Genomic DNA, 14,951 nt, shown 5'->3' on the forward strand with positions numbered 1-14,951 from the left:
AAGGGATGAAGAGAAGGAATGAAGGGGATGAGGAAGGGATGGGGAAGGGAAAAGAAGAGAAGAGAAGGGATGGGGAAAGGGAAGGGAAAGGAAGAGAAGAGATAAGGAAGGGAAGGGAAGAGAAGGGAGGAGGAAGGGAAGGGGGGAGGAAGGAGAGGGAGGAAGAATGAGGAATGGAAGGGAATCCCAGGGATGAGGAAGGGAAGGGAATCCCAGGAGAGAAATGGAGCAAAATATTTCTCAGAACTTTTCCCCATGTAAGGATGGATTAAGTATAAAAACATCAAACACATTTTTTAAAACTTGAACGTATGGATCGGTTTTAACATGCAGCAAGTTATCCATGATGACGTTATTGGTCTAGCAGAAACAGTCACAGAGACTGAGCAAATAGGAGGGGAGGGGGGAGGAGGCATCCAGATTCAACACCCTGCCGAGAGGCAGAAAACCACAAACCACCCAGAAACAAGAGAGTGGAGATTTCCAAAACTAAATCACTAGGGTCAAGGCAAACTTCCAGAAACCAGTAAAACCAGCTTACTCATGAAGAGTTCTCCTTTGAGGCTGGAGCCCTCCTGGCCTGCTAGGGCAAGAGCTGTTCAAATAGCATCAGCTCTTGAGCTCCATCAAGCTTGGAGCAACGCGTTGCACACCATTCTCCTGAAGCAGCTGAAGACTGAAATCAATTTGGAGACAGCCTGCACAAAAACGTAAGAGCCAAAACTGCAATTTTAAGCCACTGTTGGGACCGGTCAATATTCCTGACAGAGAAAAGGAACAGGGAGGGTGCAAAAACCAGCTGGGTGAACAACTGTGCCACAATCAATCCCATTTCATCTTTCAGATCCTATGGCCCTGTGGATCTCAATTCCTAGAATTCCTCAGCTGGCTGGGGAATTTCTGACAGTTGAAGTCCACAGGTCTTAAAAGTTGCCAAGTTTGGAGACCGCCCGCCTCATCTAGAACATCATCAGAGGATCCATGTTCTCTACTGCATGGCTTTAAGTGTTCAGAACCACAGGTCTATCTCCTTTCACAACACTGATCCTTGGGACAATTCAAGGAACGGATGTTCTTAATTCTATTAATCTCTTTTTTGGGGGGGAAAAGTTATGCCTCGGTTCTCTGTAAGCTTCAAATACGGAAAAGGATTCTCTTCCCATCAGTGTTGCCAAGGAACAAACTCAACTGAGCAATGGAAGTGAAGAAGAGTTTCCACTTAAGGACAAGAGACAATTTAGCATCTCCATCGGGAACCAAGCTAGAAACAGGGTCCTCCAATTCCTAGCCAGCCACGACTACTATATGGCTACTATATCGGAAGGCATTCAGTTTGGGAAGGTCAAGCGGAAGAGTAAGCAAGAAGTGGGATGACTCCCATCTTTTCTTCCTCCGAGGCACATTCTCACACCCCTGTGTCTAGCTCTGACCCCATTTTTCCAGACTTGAAATTTCTCCAAGCAGGTAACCGTTTCCGTCCTCATTAATATGACTCGACAAGTAATTTCTCATTACTGACTGAGATGTTTGCACAGTCCAAATCTCATTCATTATTGCTTCTGTGAGCGGTCCAGTCAACACTGCCTTTTAATAGCCTCCTATTCATTTCATTTGACAGCTAACAACTAAACATCTCTTCCTATATGATGAAGTATGCATGTCAGGGCCCCAAGCTGAACCTTTATGCACACAGGTTTGCTCTGCCAGTCAACTTTTAAATTTATTGCCAGGGTGTCTTATCTCTTGACCGCTGGCCACATTAAACTCCATCAGTGTGTTTTTACAACCAGCAGACTCTTTTGAAAAGCAAGACAAGGGCGTTGACTGCCATTGTGCAATAGGAGAGGCTTAGGAAAGTACTAATCTTCTCCAATGAGGTGTGATTTGTTAAGCCCGCACAATGGTTTTTATTATGTGGCTTGAGACAAATTTAGAATGTTTCCAGGAATGAGGAGCTGAGTTGAATAAGTGTGCTGAAAGTCCTTATGCAGGGCGCACCAGATACCTAGTTAGAAGAAGAGGAAGTGATAAAAAATATATATATTCTGGCTACGATTTGGAGGTTGAGAAGAAGATTCATTTCTCGCTTCCCCAAAAGAAGCTATTTTTTCCTTTGTATTTTTTTTTTCACCTTTACCTAGCTCAGGGGTAGGCAACCTTGGCTCCTCTTTTATGACTCATGGACTTCAACTCTCAGAATTCCTGAGCCAGCATGGGGGAACTATGGCCCCCTCATGACTCATGGACTTCGACTCCCAGAATTCCTGAGCCAGCCTGGCTCAGCTTGGAAACCTCTCTTTCCCCTCAGCATGGCTGGCTCAGGAATTCTGGGAATTGAAGTCCACAAGTCATAAAAGAGCCCAGGTTGCCTACCCCGACTTAGCTCTTTGCCACTCATTAAAGAAAATTAGATAGACAACCAGGCTGTGGCTGTCTTATTTTAGAGTACTCTAGTCTTTCTCAACTTTAGCAACTTGAAGAGATGTGGACTTCAGTTCCCAGAATTCCCTCGTGAATTTAGCTGGCGGGGGGGGGGGAGGAATCTGAGAATGGAAGTCCATACCTTTTCAACTTGAGAAACACTGGTTTTGAGATGCGTTTCAGAACAGAGGGATAGAAATGAAATATACATTGCATTTGCACTCATGTGCCTTGAATTCTCATGAAGCTTGATCTCTCCACGGCTTAAGTCCAGCTGTAATCAACGAGACGGGCCCCAAAGCTTGAATTCGCACAACACAATGGCATGCTTTGGCCATGAGAATTATATGAAAAAGCCACTTATTTCTAAGCAGCAAAACCACTCTAGGCACGCTACGAAATCCCTCCTCTATTGTATCAATCCCTGTCCACAGCCCTGCCTGGTTAGAAGAAGACATATAATCTCTTGCCCGTCCAGCCCTCAAAAAATGGAAAGCTAGGAACTTCCAAGGAGCTAAAAAATGCAGATTTGATGGCTTGGGAGCAGGTGATTCCCCCCCCCCCCTTAGCAGTTTTCCCATTCCTCATTCTTGGCATGCAAGTCCTAACAGAATACCATCTCTTAATGCGATTTCTGCTAATGCCTCATTGGTCATATTTTTCTTTTCTTTAAAAAAAGAGATAGCCTTGATAGCCTTGCGCCTTCAAAGTAACCTCCTTCTATGTTCCTGAGTCAAATTTTGGCTGGCTCCTGTGACTGCTTTCTCCAATTGCCTTTGATCTAGGTAGGCTTTGAGGAAGCAAAAGTCCTTGGCGGAGACTGTTGATCAAAAGATCTGCCAGGTCTTACCATTGGGAAAAAAATAAGAAGGGGAATAAGAATGCAAAGATAACATTTTCATTATTCAGCCAAGCTCAAAACGAGTCATTGCCGAGCACCTAGAATCCATCTCATCTTGATTTCAGCTGCAATGTGGCTGCCCCCAAAACTTGGGAGATTGTCCACAAGGCCAGCGCAATCAACCCTGGGCAGGAATCCCACCCAGTTCCTCGTGGTCTGTTATTCACACTTAGTCTCGCTGATTTGTGCTAATTCAGACAGATGTAACTCCCCAAAAGTTGATTACTCCATGCTCTTTTGAGCTAACTACCAGCTTGCTCAACCGTTCATGAATCCGTCCGTTATTTGGAAACAGAGAGAGTGCAAAAAAACTATCTGCGTGCAAATGCTTTTCTGGGAAACTGCTTTGATATTCAACAAGGGGAGGGTCAGCCCATTATAGGGAGTTTAATAGAATAAAATAGAGGTGTACCCTATTTAAATATTGACGGGAGACGTGGATGCTCTTTCAAGGAAGGGTAGGCACCATCCTTGCTGAGCGTTGAGAGAAGGGTCTTGAAGAAGAGCTGAGTTATGATTGACAGCCCAGGCAAGCGTAGGGTGTTCTGAGTGAACTGGGCTCCGTTTTCCCCTTCAGCTGTCCCATCGCTTCTGTTTGGACCCCTTGAGTCATTTTTACGAGAAAACCTTTCAGTTAATGGGGACGAGCCCCGGTTGTTTCATTTTTGAAGGCTTTGCCAAGCTGATTTCCATTCCCTTCTTTCTTTTTTTTAAGAGGATGAAAAGAACAGCCTGAAGCGGTCCACTTATTTTGATGCTGAGAGAGGCCTTTTGTCAACATGCTCCCCCCAAAAATCAATAGTGGAAGTTCAGGCAAACAGGTGGAAAGTTTCTGCTCGGGAAGCTTTTTCCCGCCCCCCCCCCCCCGCCCGGCTCATCGTTAATAATTCCACTTCAAAAGAATGATGAATGTCAAACGGCCTCAACATCAAAGCAAAGATGATTCATCAATGAATCGGTGGTTTTGGCCTGACAAGATCGGAGATGAATGGCAGAGAAACATGAAAACCATCTCCCTGTTGCTTCTTACTGCTCCAACGTGGGAGAAAAAAAGAGAGCAAAAATAAAGGATAGTGGGGGGGGGAGGGCTTAAAATAAATAGCTCGATAATGCTCACTATAGGTGCAGTTATGGGAAATGTCATTCTGAGGAATCTGGAAGGCGAAGAGAACCATTCTGGTTCCAAAGGAAACTGTATCACCATCGTAAGATGTATAAAAACTCTCACAGATGAAAATGAAGCCATGGTGCTTATGGGATTAATCAAAGAAAATGGAAAGTTTCTTTCTTTCTTTCTTTCTTTCTTTCTTTCTTTCTTTCTTTCTTTCTTTCTTTCTTTTTCTTCTTTTCCTTCCTTCGTTTCTTTCCACCCTTCCTTTTTTCTCCCTCCCTCTCTCGCTGCATTTCTCCAGCTCGAGAATTTTAAAATGGGTGGACTTCAACTCCCAGAGTACCCCAATCTGCACGAGGAATGGCTGGCTGGGGAATTCTGGGAGTTGCAGTTCACACAACTTAAGAGCAGAAAACACTGCCCTAGGGCAAAAGAGAGCCCACCCTGTTTTGGGAAAGGGCTGCGACTCTGAAGGTGGCTTTTCCAATTGGGCAATGGAGCCTTTCAACAGGGCGGTATTTTTTCGGAGGATCGCTTCCATCCCGTTGTTGGCTGCTTCTTGTCGCCTCACACAGACTTGGATCCTCAGGGCAAACTCAACGGCTGCCTACATGACGAGGTCCTTGCAGGGGTCACAGGTCAAAGGTCACCACTTTGAGGTTCCGGATTGCGGGGTTCCCTGGTGTGGTTCCGAGACAGCCTTGAGAAGTGGGGGGTGGCTCGCCGGTAACTGGTTTTGGTGGCCGATTCTCCTGCAGGCTGGAAGTCCCTAAAAGTGGAAAGAGATAAGTTATGAGCACAAACATTCAAGATGGTGCTGTCAACCTCCAGCTTGAATATCCAAATAAAGCCCAAGCTTTCCTTCATATCTGAAGATCTTACTATTAATGGAATACATGACAAGGTATAGGCCAGGGGTGGGGAACCTTGACTCTTTTATGACTTGTGGACTTCAACTCCCAGAAGTCCACAAGTCATAAAAGAGCCAAGGTTCCCCACCCCTGGCATAGGTGAAGGAAAACTAACTCTAAAATCCCAAGATGTCTAACCAAAGCATATAACAATGGCGTTCCCAGCCAAGCCTCCCAGATGTCCATGTCGTTCATGTAAACACCTTCTCGTTGTTTGGAGAACCTTCTGCTATCTTCTTCTCCACGGTTAGAATGTCCTCGACAAATTTCCATACTTCTGTGTTTCAAGAAACATCTGCACAACTGGAGAGGTTTTGTTTCTCTAACTAACTGATCTGAAGCCACCCCTCCCAATCCCCCCTTACTCTAATGACCAGATGAACACAATAAGGCATGTAGCTGCCAAGTTTTCACTCTTGACACGCTGCCCCCCCCCCCCAGAGAAGAAAGAACCTGGGGAAAAAAAACAATAAAACCAGCCTCTTTTTCCATCATAGATCATAGAATCACAAGAGTACAGAGAAGAGGAACAAAAATGATTAGAGGATTGGAAGCTAAAACATATAAGGAACAGTTGCTGGAATTGGGAATGTCTAGTCTAATGAAAGAAGGACGAGGGGGGACAGGATAGCAGTGTTCCAGTATCTCAGGGGCTGCCCCAAAGAAGAGGGAGTCAAGCTATTCTCCAAAGCCCCTGAAGGCAGGACAAGAAGCAATGGATGGAAAGTCATCAAGGAGAGAAGCAACCTGGAACTAAGGACCACTGATGATGTTATCTAGTTGGGTCATGAAATGTCTGCAAGAAAACATCCAAGCTCAGAGAGCACCAAGGACCCCACAGTCCTCCTCCTCCTGCTCCTTCTTCTCCTCCATTGCACAAACCCCACTCCCTTCTAGCACTGATGATGTTACCTAGTTAGGTCATGAAATGTCTGCAAAAAAACAAGCGCAGAGAGCACCAAGGACCCCACATACTATTTGTTTTAAAAAAGATACAATCCAAAACTAAAGAAGGGAACAAAGTTCACAACACATTTTTAGCAGCCAATGTCCAGATCAGGAAAGATCAGTAGTAGATAAACAGATAATCAAGGACCTGTATCCTGATTCAAACTCTCCTAAACTGAGAGATTTATTTCTTTTTTCTTTCTTTCTTTCTTTCTTTCTTTCTTTCTTTCTTTCTTTCTTTCTTTCTTTCTTTCTTTCTTTCTTTCTTTTTTCTTTCTCTCTTTCTCTTTCTCTCTTTCTTTCTTTCTTTTTCTTTCTTTCTTTCTTTCTTTCTTTCTTTCTTTCTTCTTTTCCAAATGTATGTGATCTTTCTGAAGATATGACTAAGCATTAAGGAAAGGAGATGGTAATATTGAGGCACTTGAACAAGACAGCTAGGGCTGAGATGTCATGTTGTAGTGACTAGGCTAGCCCCAAATCTATTTTGACGGGGCCACAATGAACTAGGACACTTTTACCTAGCCAAGAGACTCTAGGGTTAAAGAACAAACAAACAAAAAGCAGGGACAGAGTGAGAAGTAAAAAAATCTAAGGTCCAGAAAGGGAAGTTATTTGCACAACACCCAGGGCTGTTCTTCAATACGGCAGCTCCTCCTGCTGGCACATTCAAGAAACAAATTTCACACTGACCCACAGAGTAAGCCCTTGGCTATGCCTGGAAGACAGCTAACATTTAATTCTTTTTAATTAAATAACAATAATAGTAATAATAGTAATAGTTAATACTGAAGGAGAGAGAAAAGTTCTCCGTCGCACAAAATGGGTCTTTCTACACGACGGAAAGCTGGAATTCCAGTGATGGGCAAAGAAGACACAGAACCAAATCTTTTGACGTAGGGTAGATTCTTCCTGATTATTTCTACCAACCTCTTATTGAGGATGGTCACAAAATGGCATCATCAGCTGCTGCTATGCTTGGAGGGCAGGCAATCCTATGCAGGTCCACACTGAATGAATCTCCAGGATATCTAACAAGAGTGTTTCTCCAGGAGAATGGACATATGTTTGTAGCATGATAATCCGTGTCGTTCTCCACTTTAGGGAGCTGGAGGTTAAAACATATGAAGAATGGTTACAGGAAAGCAGAAGAAGAAGCAACGGATGGAAACTAACCAAGGAGAGAAGCAACCTGGAACTAAGGAGAAATTTCCTGACAGTGAGAACAATTAACCAGGGGAACAACCTGCCTCCAGAAGTTGGGAATGCTCCAACAATGGAAGTTTTGAAGAAGAGACTGGACAGCCATTTGTCTGAAATCGTATAAAGTTTCCGCTGAGCAGGGAGTTGGACTAGATGACCTCCAGGATCCCTTCCAACTTTATTATTATGGATCATCGCACAGTCAGCCAGATGTTCAGACTGGATTTGGCATTTTCTCTACCTATTGAGTCCTTACCCAGGACCTGGGATAGGCAGATGTGGATGTTTGATGGTATTACAGATATCGTCGCAGGATGGAAGCAGTTCCTAGTAAGGCCGCCTTTTGCAATTGACTAATAGCGAATTTGTCAATGCCAATGGTGTTCAAGTGGTGCTCCAGTTGTTTTGGGATTGCACCCAAGGAGCCTATGACTATTGGTACTACCCTTGATTGCTTTTGCCACAGTCTTTCTATTTCTATTTGTAGGTCTTTGTATCTTGTTATCTTCTCCAGTTCTTTCTCGTCTATTCTGCTGTCTCCAGGCACTGCCACGTCCACTATCCAGACTTTTTTGTCTTTCTTATCGACAATTGTTAAGTCTGGGGTGTTATGTTGCAGGTGCTTGTCTGTTTGAATTCTGAAGTCCCAGTATTATTATTATTATTAATAATTAATTAACGGGGGCTGGTTTCTTATGGGGGAATAGAGATTCCAAACTAATGATGTGTTTGACTCTGCCTTCAGCTCAGCCTGATCATTTCCTACACAGCCCTTGATTTCCCATTGAACTGAACATTGACACTAGGAAGAGATGGCCTAAATAGCTCTTGGCCCAAAGAAACTCTCCCCAAGAAAAGAGTTACTAGACCCGAACAGTATTTTCAGCTGCCAATATCCAGATCTGCTTCCATGGAAACAAAATGCTATCTGGGCAAAAAATAAGATAAAAGCGTTAAAACACGTACATTCATTTAAAGGTTGTTAAAAGCGGGACCCCGTGTTTTATCTATCAGCTCTCACAACTTCCCAGCTTCTCCAGGAAATCGGAGGGGGAAATCTGTCAAGCTTCACACCCACAACCTCTTGTCAGTTTCCCACCACAGCCTGCTTGCCAAGCAGGAAAGGTAATGGCCTGTGAAAAGTCAGCAAACTGCGACTAAACTTAAAATAAAACAAAGACCAGTTTATAAGCAGCCGCACGGGAAAGGTGGGGGCAAAAAAACTCTTGCAGCACTTTCTTCTCCCTGTCCAGGGAGGCTGTGCTTTCTGATCCCACCTCTGCTCATGTTGTTGTTGTTGTTAGTTGCAAAGTCGTATCCGACCCATCGCGACCCCATGGGCAACGTTCCTCCAGGCCTTCCCATCCTCTACCATCTTCTGGAGTCCATTGAAACTCACGCCTACTGCTTCAGTGACTCCATCCAGCCCCCTCATTCTCTGTCATCCCCTTCTTCTCTTGCCCTCCATCTTTCCCAGCATCAGGCTCTTCTCCAGTGAGTCCTTCCTTCTCATTAGGTGGTCAAAGTACTTGAGTTTCCACTTCAGGATCTGGCCTTGTAAAGAACAGTCAGGGTTGATCTCCTCTAGGACTGACCGGTTGGATTGCCTTGCAGTCCAGGGGACTCGCCGGAGTCTTCTCCAGCACCAGAGTTCAAAGGCCTCCATTCTTTGGCACTCCGCCTTTCTTATGGTCCAACTTAAACAACCATACATTGCAACTGGGAAAACCACAGCCTTGACTATACGCACTTTTGTTGGCAGGGTGATGTCTCTGCAAACTCCTTGCACCATGAAAGAGATACTCTGAGAACTTTGAGGGTGGAGCCATCTAAACCAGAGGTCCCCAACCTTTTGGGCACCAGGGACCGGTTCCGTGGAGAGAGGTTTTTCCGTGGATAGGAGGGTGCATGGGGCTTTGCTTGTTTGTGCGGCCCGGTTGCTGGCAGGCCACAGCCCAGTACTGGTCCACAGATCAGGGACTGGGGACACCTGATCTAGACCTTCTTCCTCCCAACCAAACTATCTAAATAACTGCTTGTTGCTAAAGAGAATGTTCTCTTCGCCATTACTAAGGCAATGGACCACTCACTTTACATTTCTATCTGTGGAATATCACTGTAAGGTCTTAGAATATTATTCTATAGTAAGTATTTTCTTTAGGGAAAAAAAAATGCAATTTCACTATAAGTGAGTCCAAGCCATTCCAGGTGTGATTTCACTTGCACAACAGCGTTTATACCAGAGATGAAATCCAGGTATTTGCTTCTTCCTTTCTCCTAAAAATAAAACCCTTTCCATAGTTGGTTTTTTTTTCAGCAACTGAAGGGATGAATACAGCTGACCTAATTACATCTGCCACCACCATTTTCCATCACTGCCATCCTTGCCATCTCAAGCTTTTCCGAAAGTAAAGAATTTTTTTGGGCCACTTGCAGACTTTTAAACGCGATTGCAAACGTTGGCTGTTCTCAATAAGTACTCGGTTAAAAAAAAAAAAAAGGCTATGATTTTCATCACAGCGCTTTTGTGATCTGGATCCCAAAATGTTCTTGGAGAAAGAGCCTCTTTGTACCAACAGTTGGTACAAAACCACATCTTCACCTTAAGGCAGAAGTTATTCCAATCTCTCTTGTGAAATGAGCCTCAAAGGCTTCCGTACGCATTATTGTTCTTCCTAGAAAATTATTATAACACACTGATAATTTGCCGTCTTTATTTATTTATTTATGAGACTTATATACCGCTTTAAGTGCAAGCACTCTCTAAGCGGTGCACACCAGTAAGCAATGTATTTACATTGCCCCCAACAATCTGGGTCCTCATTTTACCTACCCTGGAAGGATGGAAGGCTGAGTCAACCTTGAGCCGGTAAGATTTGAACCGCTGACCTGCTGAACACAGTCAGCTAAAGTGGCCTGCAGTACTGCACTCTAACTGCTGCGTCATCTCGTCTTTGTACTGGGGTGCAGATGCTCTCTCTCTATATATATATTATTTATATTTATAGAAGGGTTGCAGGAATTGGGGTATGTCTAGCCTAGTGAAAAGAAGGACTAGGGATGACATGATAGCAGTGTTCCAATATCTCAGGGGCTGCCCCAAAGAAGAGGGAGTCAAGCTATTCTCCAAAGCGCCTGAAGGCAGGACAAGAAGCAACGGATGGAAACTCATCAAGGAGAGAAGCAACCTAGAACTAAGGAGAAACTTCCCATCAACAGAACAATCAACCAGTGGAACAACCTGCCTTCAGAAGTTGTGGGTGCTCCATCACTGGAGGTTTTTAAGAAGAGACTGGACAACCATTTGTCTGGAATGGGATAGGGTCTCTTGCTTGAGCAGGGGGTTGGACTAGGAGACCTCCAAAGTCCCTTCCAGCTCTATTCTATTTGTGTGTTTGTGTGTCATCCTATTCTCCAAAGCATATGAAGGCAAGAGAAGAAGCAACAGATGTCCTCAGATAGCACAACTAATGGCTAAGACCAGGAAAAGAAACGTGCAAAAAGAAAGAAAAGCTATCTTCAAGAAGAATGAGTTTTGCAAAGAAAATTCATGGAAAGGGCAAGAATTCCAGGTATCAGCTACTGAACAAAAATGACAGCTAGAGAGATTTTCTCTCCTTTAAATTAAGCTGCCAAAAAGGAATGTAGCAGGAAAACCAGGAATGCATTTTTGCAGGACCGGACTCAGAATTTGGTTCTCATGCCGATCAAAAACTGAAGTGGCTGGTTAACATTTTTGTGGTTCCAGCCAAAATAAAAAAATAAGAATAAGAATAAAAAGATAAAGTAGTTCCACGGAATGCAAAATCTTTTCATTCCTCATTGCAATTGAGGTTTGCTTTCAAATATTCCAAAAATGCAGATGTCCCAAGACAAAACACAGACATCCCATTCCAAATAGATTGGTCGTTTTCATATCCATTTTTTTAAAAAAATAATAATAATATTTCTGTTACGGAATAGGTACTCGTGTAAGATGTTTCTTTTATTGCATAAAGAATGAAATAGTCAACAGCAAACGGCACTGGGCGTTTGATTATCCTGGAGAACCACAGCGCCGTGTTTCAATCTGACAAAAATCAAACTCGAAATTCTATCCGTGTTTCAAAGCTGGAAATGTAAATTGGAACCAATGTGATTGCATCTCTTTGTTTCCCAAGCAAAATTTCTACGGTTGCAAAAGTTTGGAACCCACTAACTCTGCAACCAAAACCACTTGTAAACCTTAAATCCAAGAGGGGTATAAAGGACTCTAAATTATTATTGCAGTGAGCTATTTAACTCAATACATAACTCCATAGTCCTTGGTATGCTGTATGGCAGAGAAAACCCTAGTGAGATACAGGGAGGCAATTTTCAGATACATCTCTGGAAAAGCACCTTTTTTATTCCACACAAATAGAATCGCTGAGCAAAGGAGCTTTGGGGGTTTTTCACCTATAAATTATTGTTGACACAACAACCGGAGAAGGTTTGAAGAAACCCCAAAGACAGATGTGTACCTTGAATTAATTATAAACAGAATATTCCTGCAGAACAATCCCCAGAGACACAATTTCTCTCTCCTTCTCTCCGGCTCTCTCTCTCTCTCTTTACAAAACTTGTGGGTTTGTTGTTTTTTTTCAGTTGAAATGGCAACTTTTGAAAAGTTGCTCCTTAAAAAAAACAAAACAGCAAAAGTTTATAAAAAGTATGATGATAAGATTCTGACAATGTGATTCAAGACCTCGTGAGGTTTTTAAGTCATCCCGCATGATACCAGGATAATCAACTTTCCATCAACCTCAGTATTTGAGGGTCTGCCACAAAGACGAAGGGGGCACGTTAGTCTCCAAAGCATCAGAGGGCAGGACAAGAAACAATGGATGGAAACTGATCAAGGAGAGAAGCAACCTGGAATTAAGGAGAAACTTCCTGACAGGGAGGACAATCAACCAGTGGGACAGCTTGCCTCCAGAAATCGTGGGCGCTCCATCACTGGAGATTTCTAAGAAGAGGCTAGACAGTCACTTGTCTGAGATGGTATAGGTCCTCCTGCTTGAGTAGGGGGCTGGACTAGAAGACCTCCAAGGTCCCTTCCAACTCTATTCTATTCTATGGTGACAGATAATGTTATGGATTCTGTAAACAAGAAATAGATCTTTATGGTTTCACACCAACACATTAATGCATTTTTCAAGAATCAAAAGCATTTTTGGAAGAGGTTTCAACACTCATCTAATCTACCCAACACAAAGCTTTCCATGAAGGTTAGAACTTGAGCGACGAAGCAGAATCGATTCTGCATTCTTCTCATCTAACTATAGAAGCTACTTGTTTCTAATGGGATCCCAATTAGGGAATTTCTGTATGAGAAGGGAGAGCTGCTTGCCTCCATTTGTCTGCAATGGTGAAGAAACTCCTACTTCAGCAGAGGGTTGGACTAGAAGACCTCCAAGGTCCCTTCCACTCTGTTCTAATATTTCTAAAATGTCTCCTTTTCTGTTAAGATGGACGGCAGGGTGGCAGTGATGAGTACGTTTGATAGATTCTCAAGGCCAACATGAACACAAAAGGTCGCCTTGTTCAAAGGTCCTGCAGAACTGGAATGAAGAGGCCGCAGCTCCTTCTTGTGAGCTTCCATTTTTTTTTATTGCTGTTTTTGACAGCTGAGACTGTCAAAATTTTCTTTTTAAAACTCAAAAGAAAAGAGAAGAACTGCATTTGTTCTCCTAAGCCAGTGATGGCGAACCTTTTAGAGACTGAGTGCCCAAATTGCAACCTAAAACCCACTTATGCATTGTCGGGTGCTGGGTGGGTGTGGCCCATTGGGTGGGTGTGGCCCATTGGGTGGGTGTGGCCCATTGGGTGGATGTGGCCCATTGGGTGGGCGTGGCTGCAGTGGTAACGGCAGACTGGGTGGGATTAAAAAGTTCAATCAATCAATTCCTACTTTGCAAGATCTTTTTTTTTCCCGCGAGAAGTTGAAATTGACTGATTGATTGAATCTTTTTTTTGTATACGGTGGCGGAGGCCTAAAGCGAAAAGGTTTTATAAAACCCAGCTGAAGGCCTGGAACTGGGGCGACGGCGCGCGTGCCCACAGAGAGGGCTCTGAGTGCCACCTCTGGCACCCGTGCCATAGGTTCGCCACCACTGTCCTAAGCAACGAAGAGAAGACAGTCTCCATAGGACTTCTCCTTCTCCTCCTCCTCCTCCTCTTCCTCCTCTTTGTCCATTAAAAGTTCATGACTGACAGCCTGTTTCTTCAGAATCTGCCAAACGTTTGCAGCCAAATTTATTCATGGCACGGACTCAGGGCCTTGTTCTGAAAACAGAGTTCCTAACCGAGCGTCACTATATTTAAGCGCACGCACATTGCCGCTTGCATTATCATGTCAGCTTTGGAGATCTTTTGGAGATGAAATCCCAACCCATCAGGACCAGAGGGAGGGAGGGAGTGGGGAGAGAGCTTGCTTTTCCCAGCTGAAGGTAAAAGGCAGGTGGAGACATCTGCTCAGCTTTGGCATCTTTTTTGACTTCACAGAAAGCAGATTCTCCACTTAGCTTCAATATGGCAAGCTAAGGCATGTGCAGGTATGGACAGGCTCACAATGATATTAAAAGACAAATGTGGATCAGTTTGTTATGAAACCTGGGATAAATTTTACCACTGGAGGAATGTGAAGGGGACGGTCGGGATTAAAAGTTGAATGTTAAGATAGAAATATATGTCATTTTAGAACAAGTATTGTATATAAAACTTAGATGCATATGTAGAGATGAAGAATTGATTGTAAAAAGTGGAATAATCTGATAAGAATGTATATACTGGAATGTCACGTTAAATCCAACGTTTGTTTGTTTTTAACTGCATTATAAATAAAATTTGAAAAATAATATATTGCAAGCTATGGGAGAGCCTTCTGCACCATCCATCTCACTTGTTCTTCCTCTGAGCACGTGTGCATCTTAAACTGAGGACTACCACGTGCATAGCCACGACCGCTGGCAATTCCAAACATCTTGGCACGCGAGCGATTAAAAAAACACCTCGTTTGCAATCAAGACGCCAAGATTACATTTCATTTTGCATCCATATTAATTCCGCGCACCCTCTCCTTTTTTTTTCTTTTTTTCTTTTCTCTTTTTTTAGTAAAATGCCACCAGCAGCATTCTGGAGGTTTTCTTCAGGAGCTTTCCCCCCCCCCCAGGGGACTATTTCTAACTGTGACTTTTTTTTTTCCCTTCCCCAAAATAACAGATGCCTCCAGGTCTGCTGCAGTTCTCAAAACTAAATTTGACATCTCCGCGGCGCGAAAAAAAAAAGGTAGAAGTTGCGTTATCGGTGCCAATTTTTCTCGTTCCGTCGTCCCGGCCAGAGTTAAAATTATTCTTGGCTGGCGTGTTTATTCGACGTTTCTGAATTTAGAGGCCGCGCTCTTATTATTCTCCCCAATCTCACACTCCGCTGCCTGGCT

General features: G+C 43.6%; 1 protein-coding gene across 3 annotated transcripts in view; it reads right to left on the bottom strand.

The window, feature by feature from the left end:
• Nucleotides 1–14,951, bottom strand: part of SNX29 (sorting nexin 29) — a 109,384-nt gene that overhangs the window by 1,387 nt on the left and 93,046 nt on the right. For 2 of the 3 annotated variants that reach the window (XM_039360361.1, XM_039360363.1), the window contains one exon: nucleotides 3,304–5,202. In XM_039360361.1, the coding sequence (XP_039216295.1) occupies nucleotides 5,080–5,202 (123 nt within the window). In that variant the 3' untranslated portion in view covers nucleotides 3,304–5,079. Of the gene's footprint in view, nucleotides 1–3,303; nucleotides 5,203–14,951 lie in introns of those variants that run through there. The other variant, XR_005558736.1, reaches the window with a different exon arrangement.

Source organism: Crotalus tigris, unplaced genomic scaffold (genome assembly GCF_016545835.1).
Source record: "Crotalus tigris isolate CLP2741 ecotype Arizona unplaced genomic scaffold, ASM1654583v1 scf7180000019173.45859301935:6455823, whole genome shotgun sequence".
Classification (NCBI taxonomy): domain Eukaryota; kingdom Metazoa; phylum Chordata; class Lepidosauria; order Squamata; family Viperidae; genus Crotalus; species Crotalus tigris.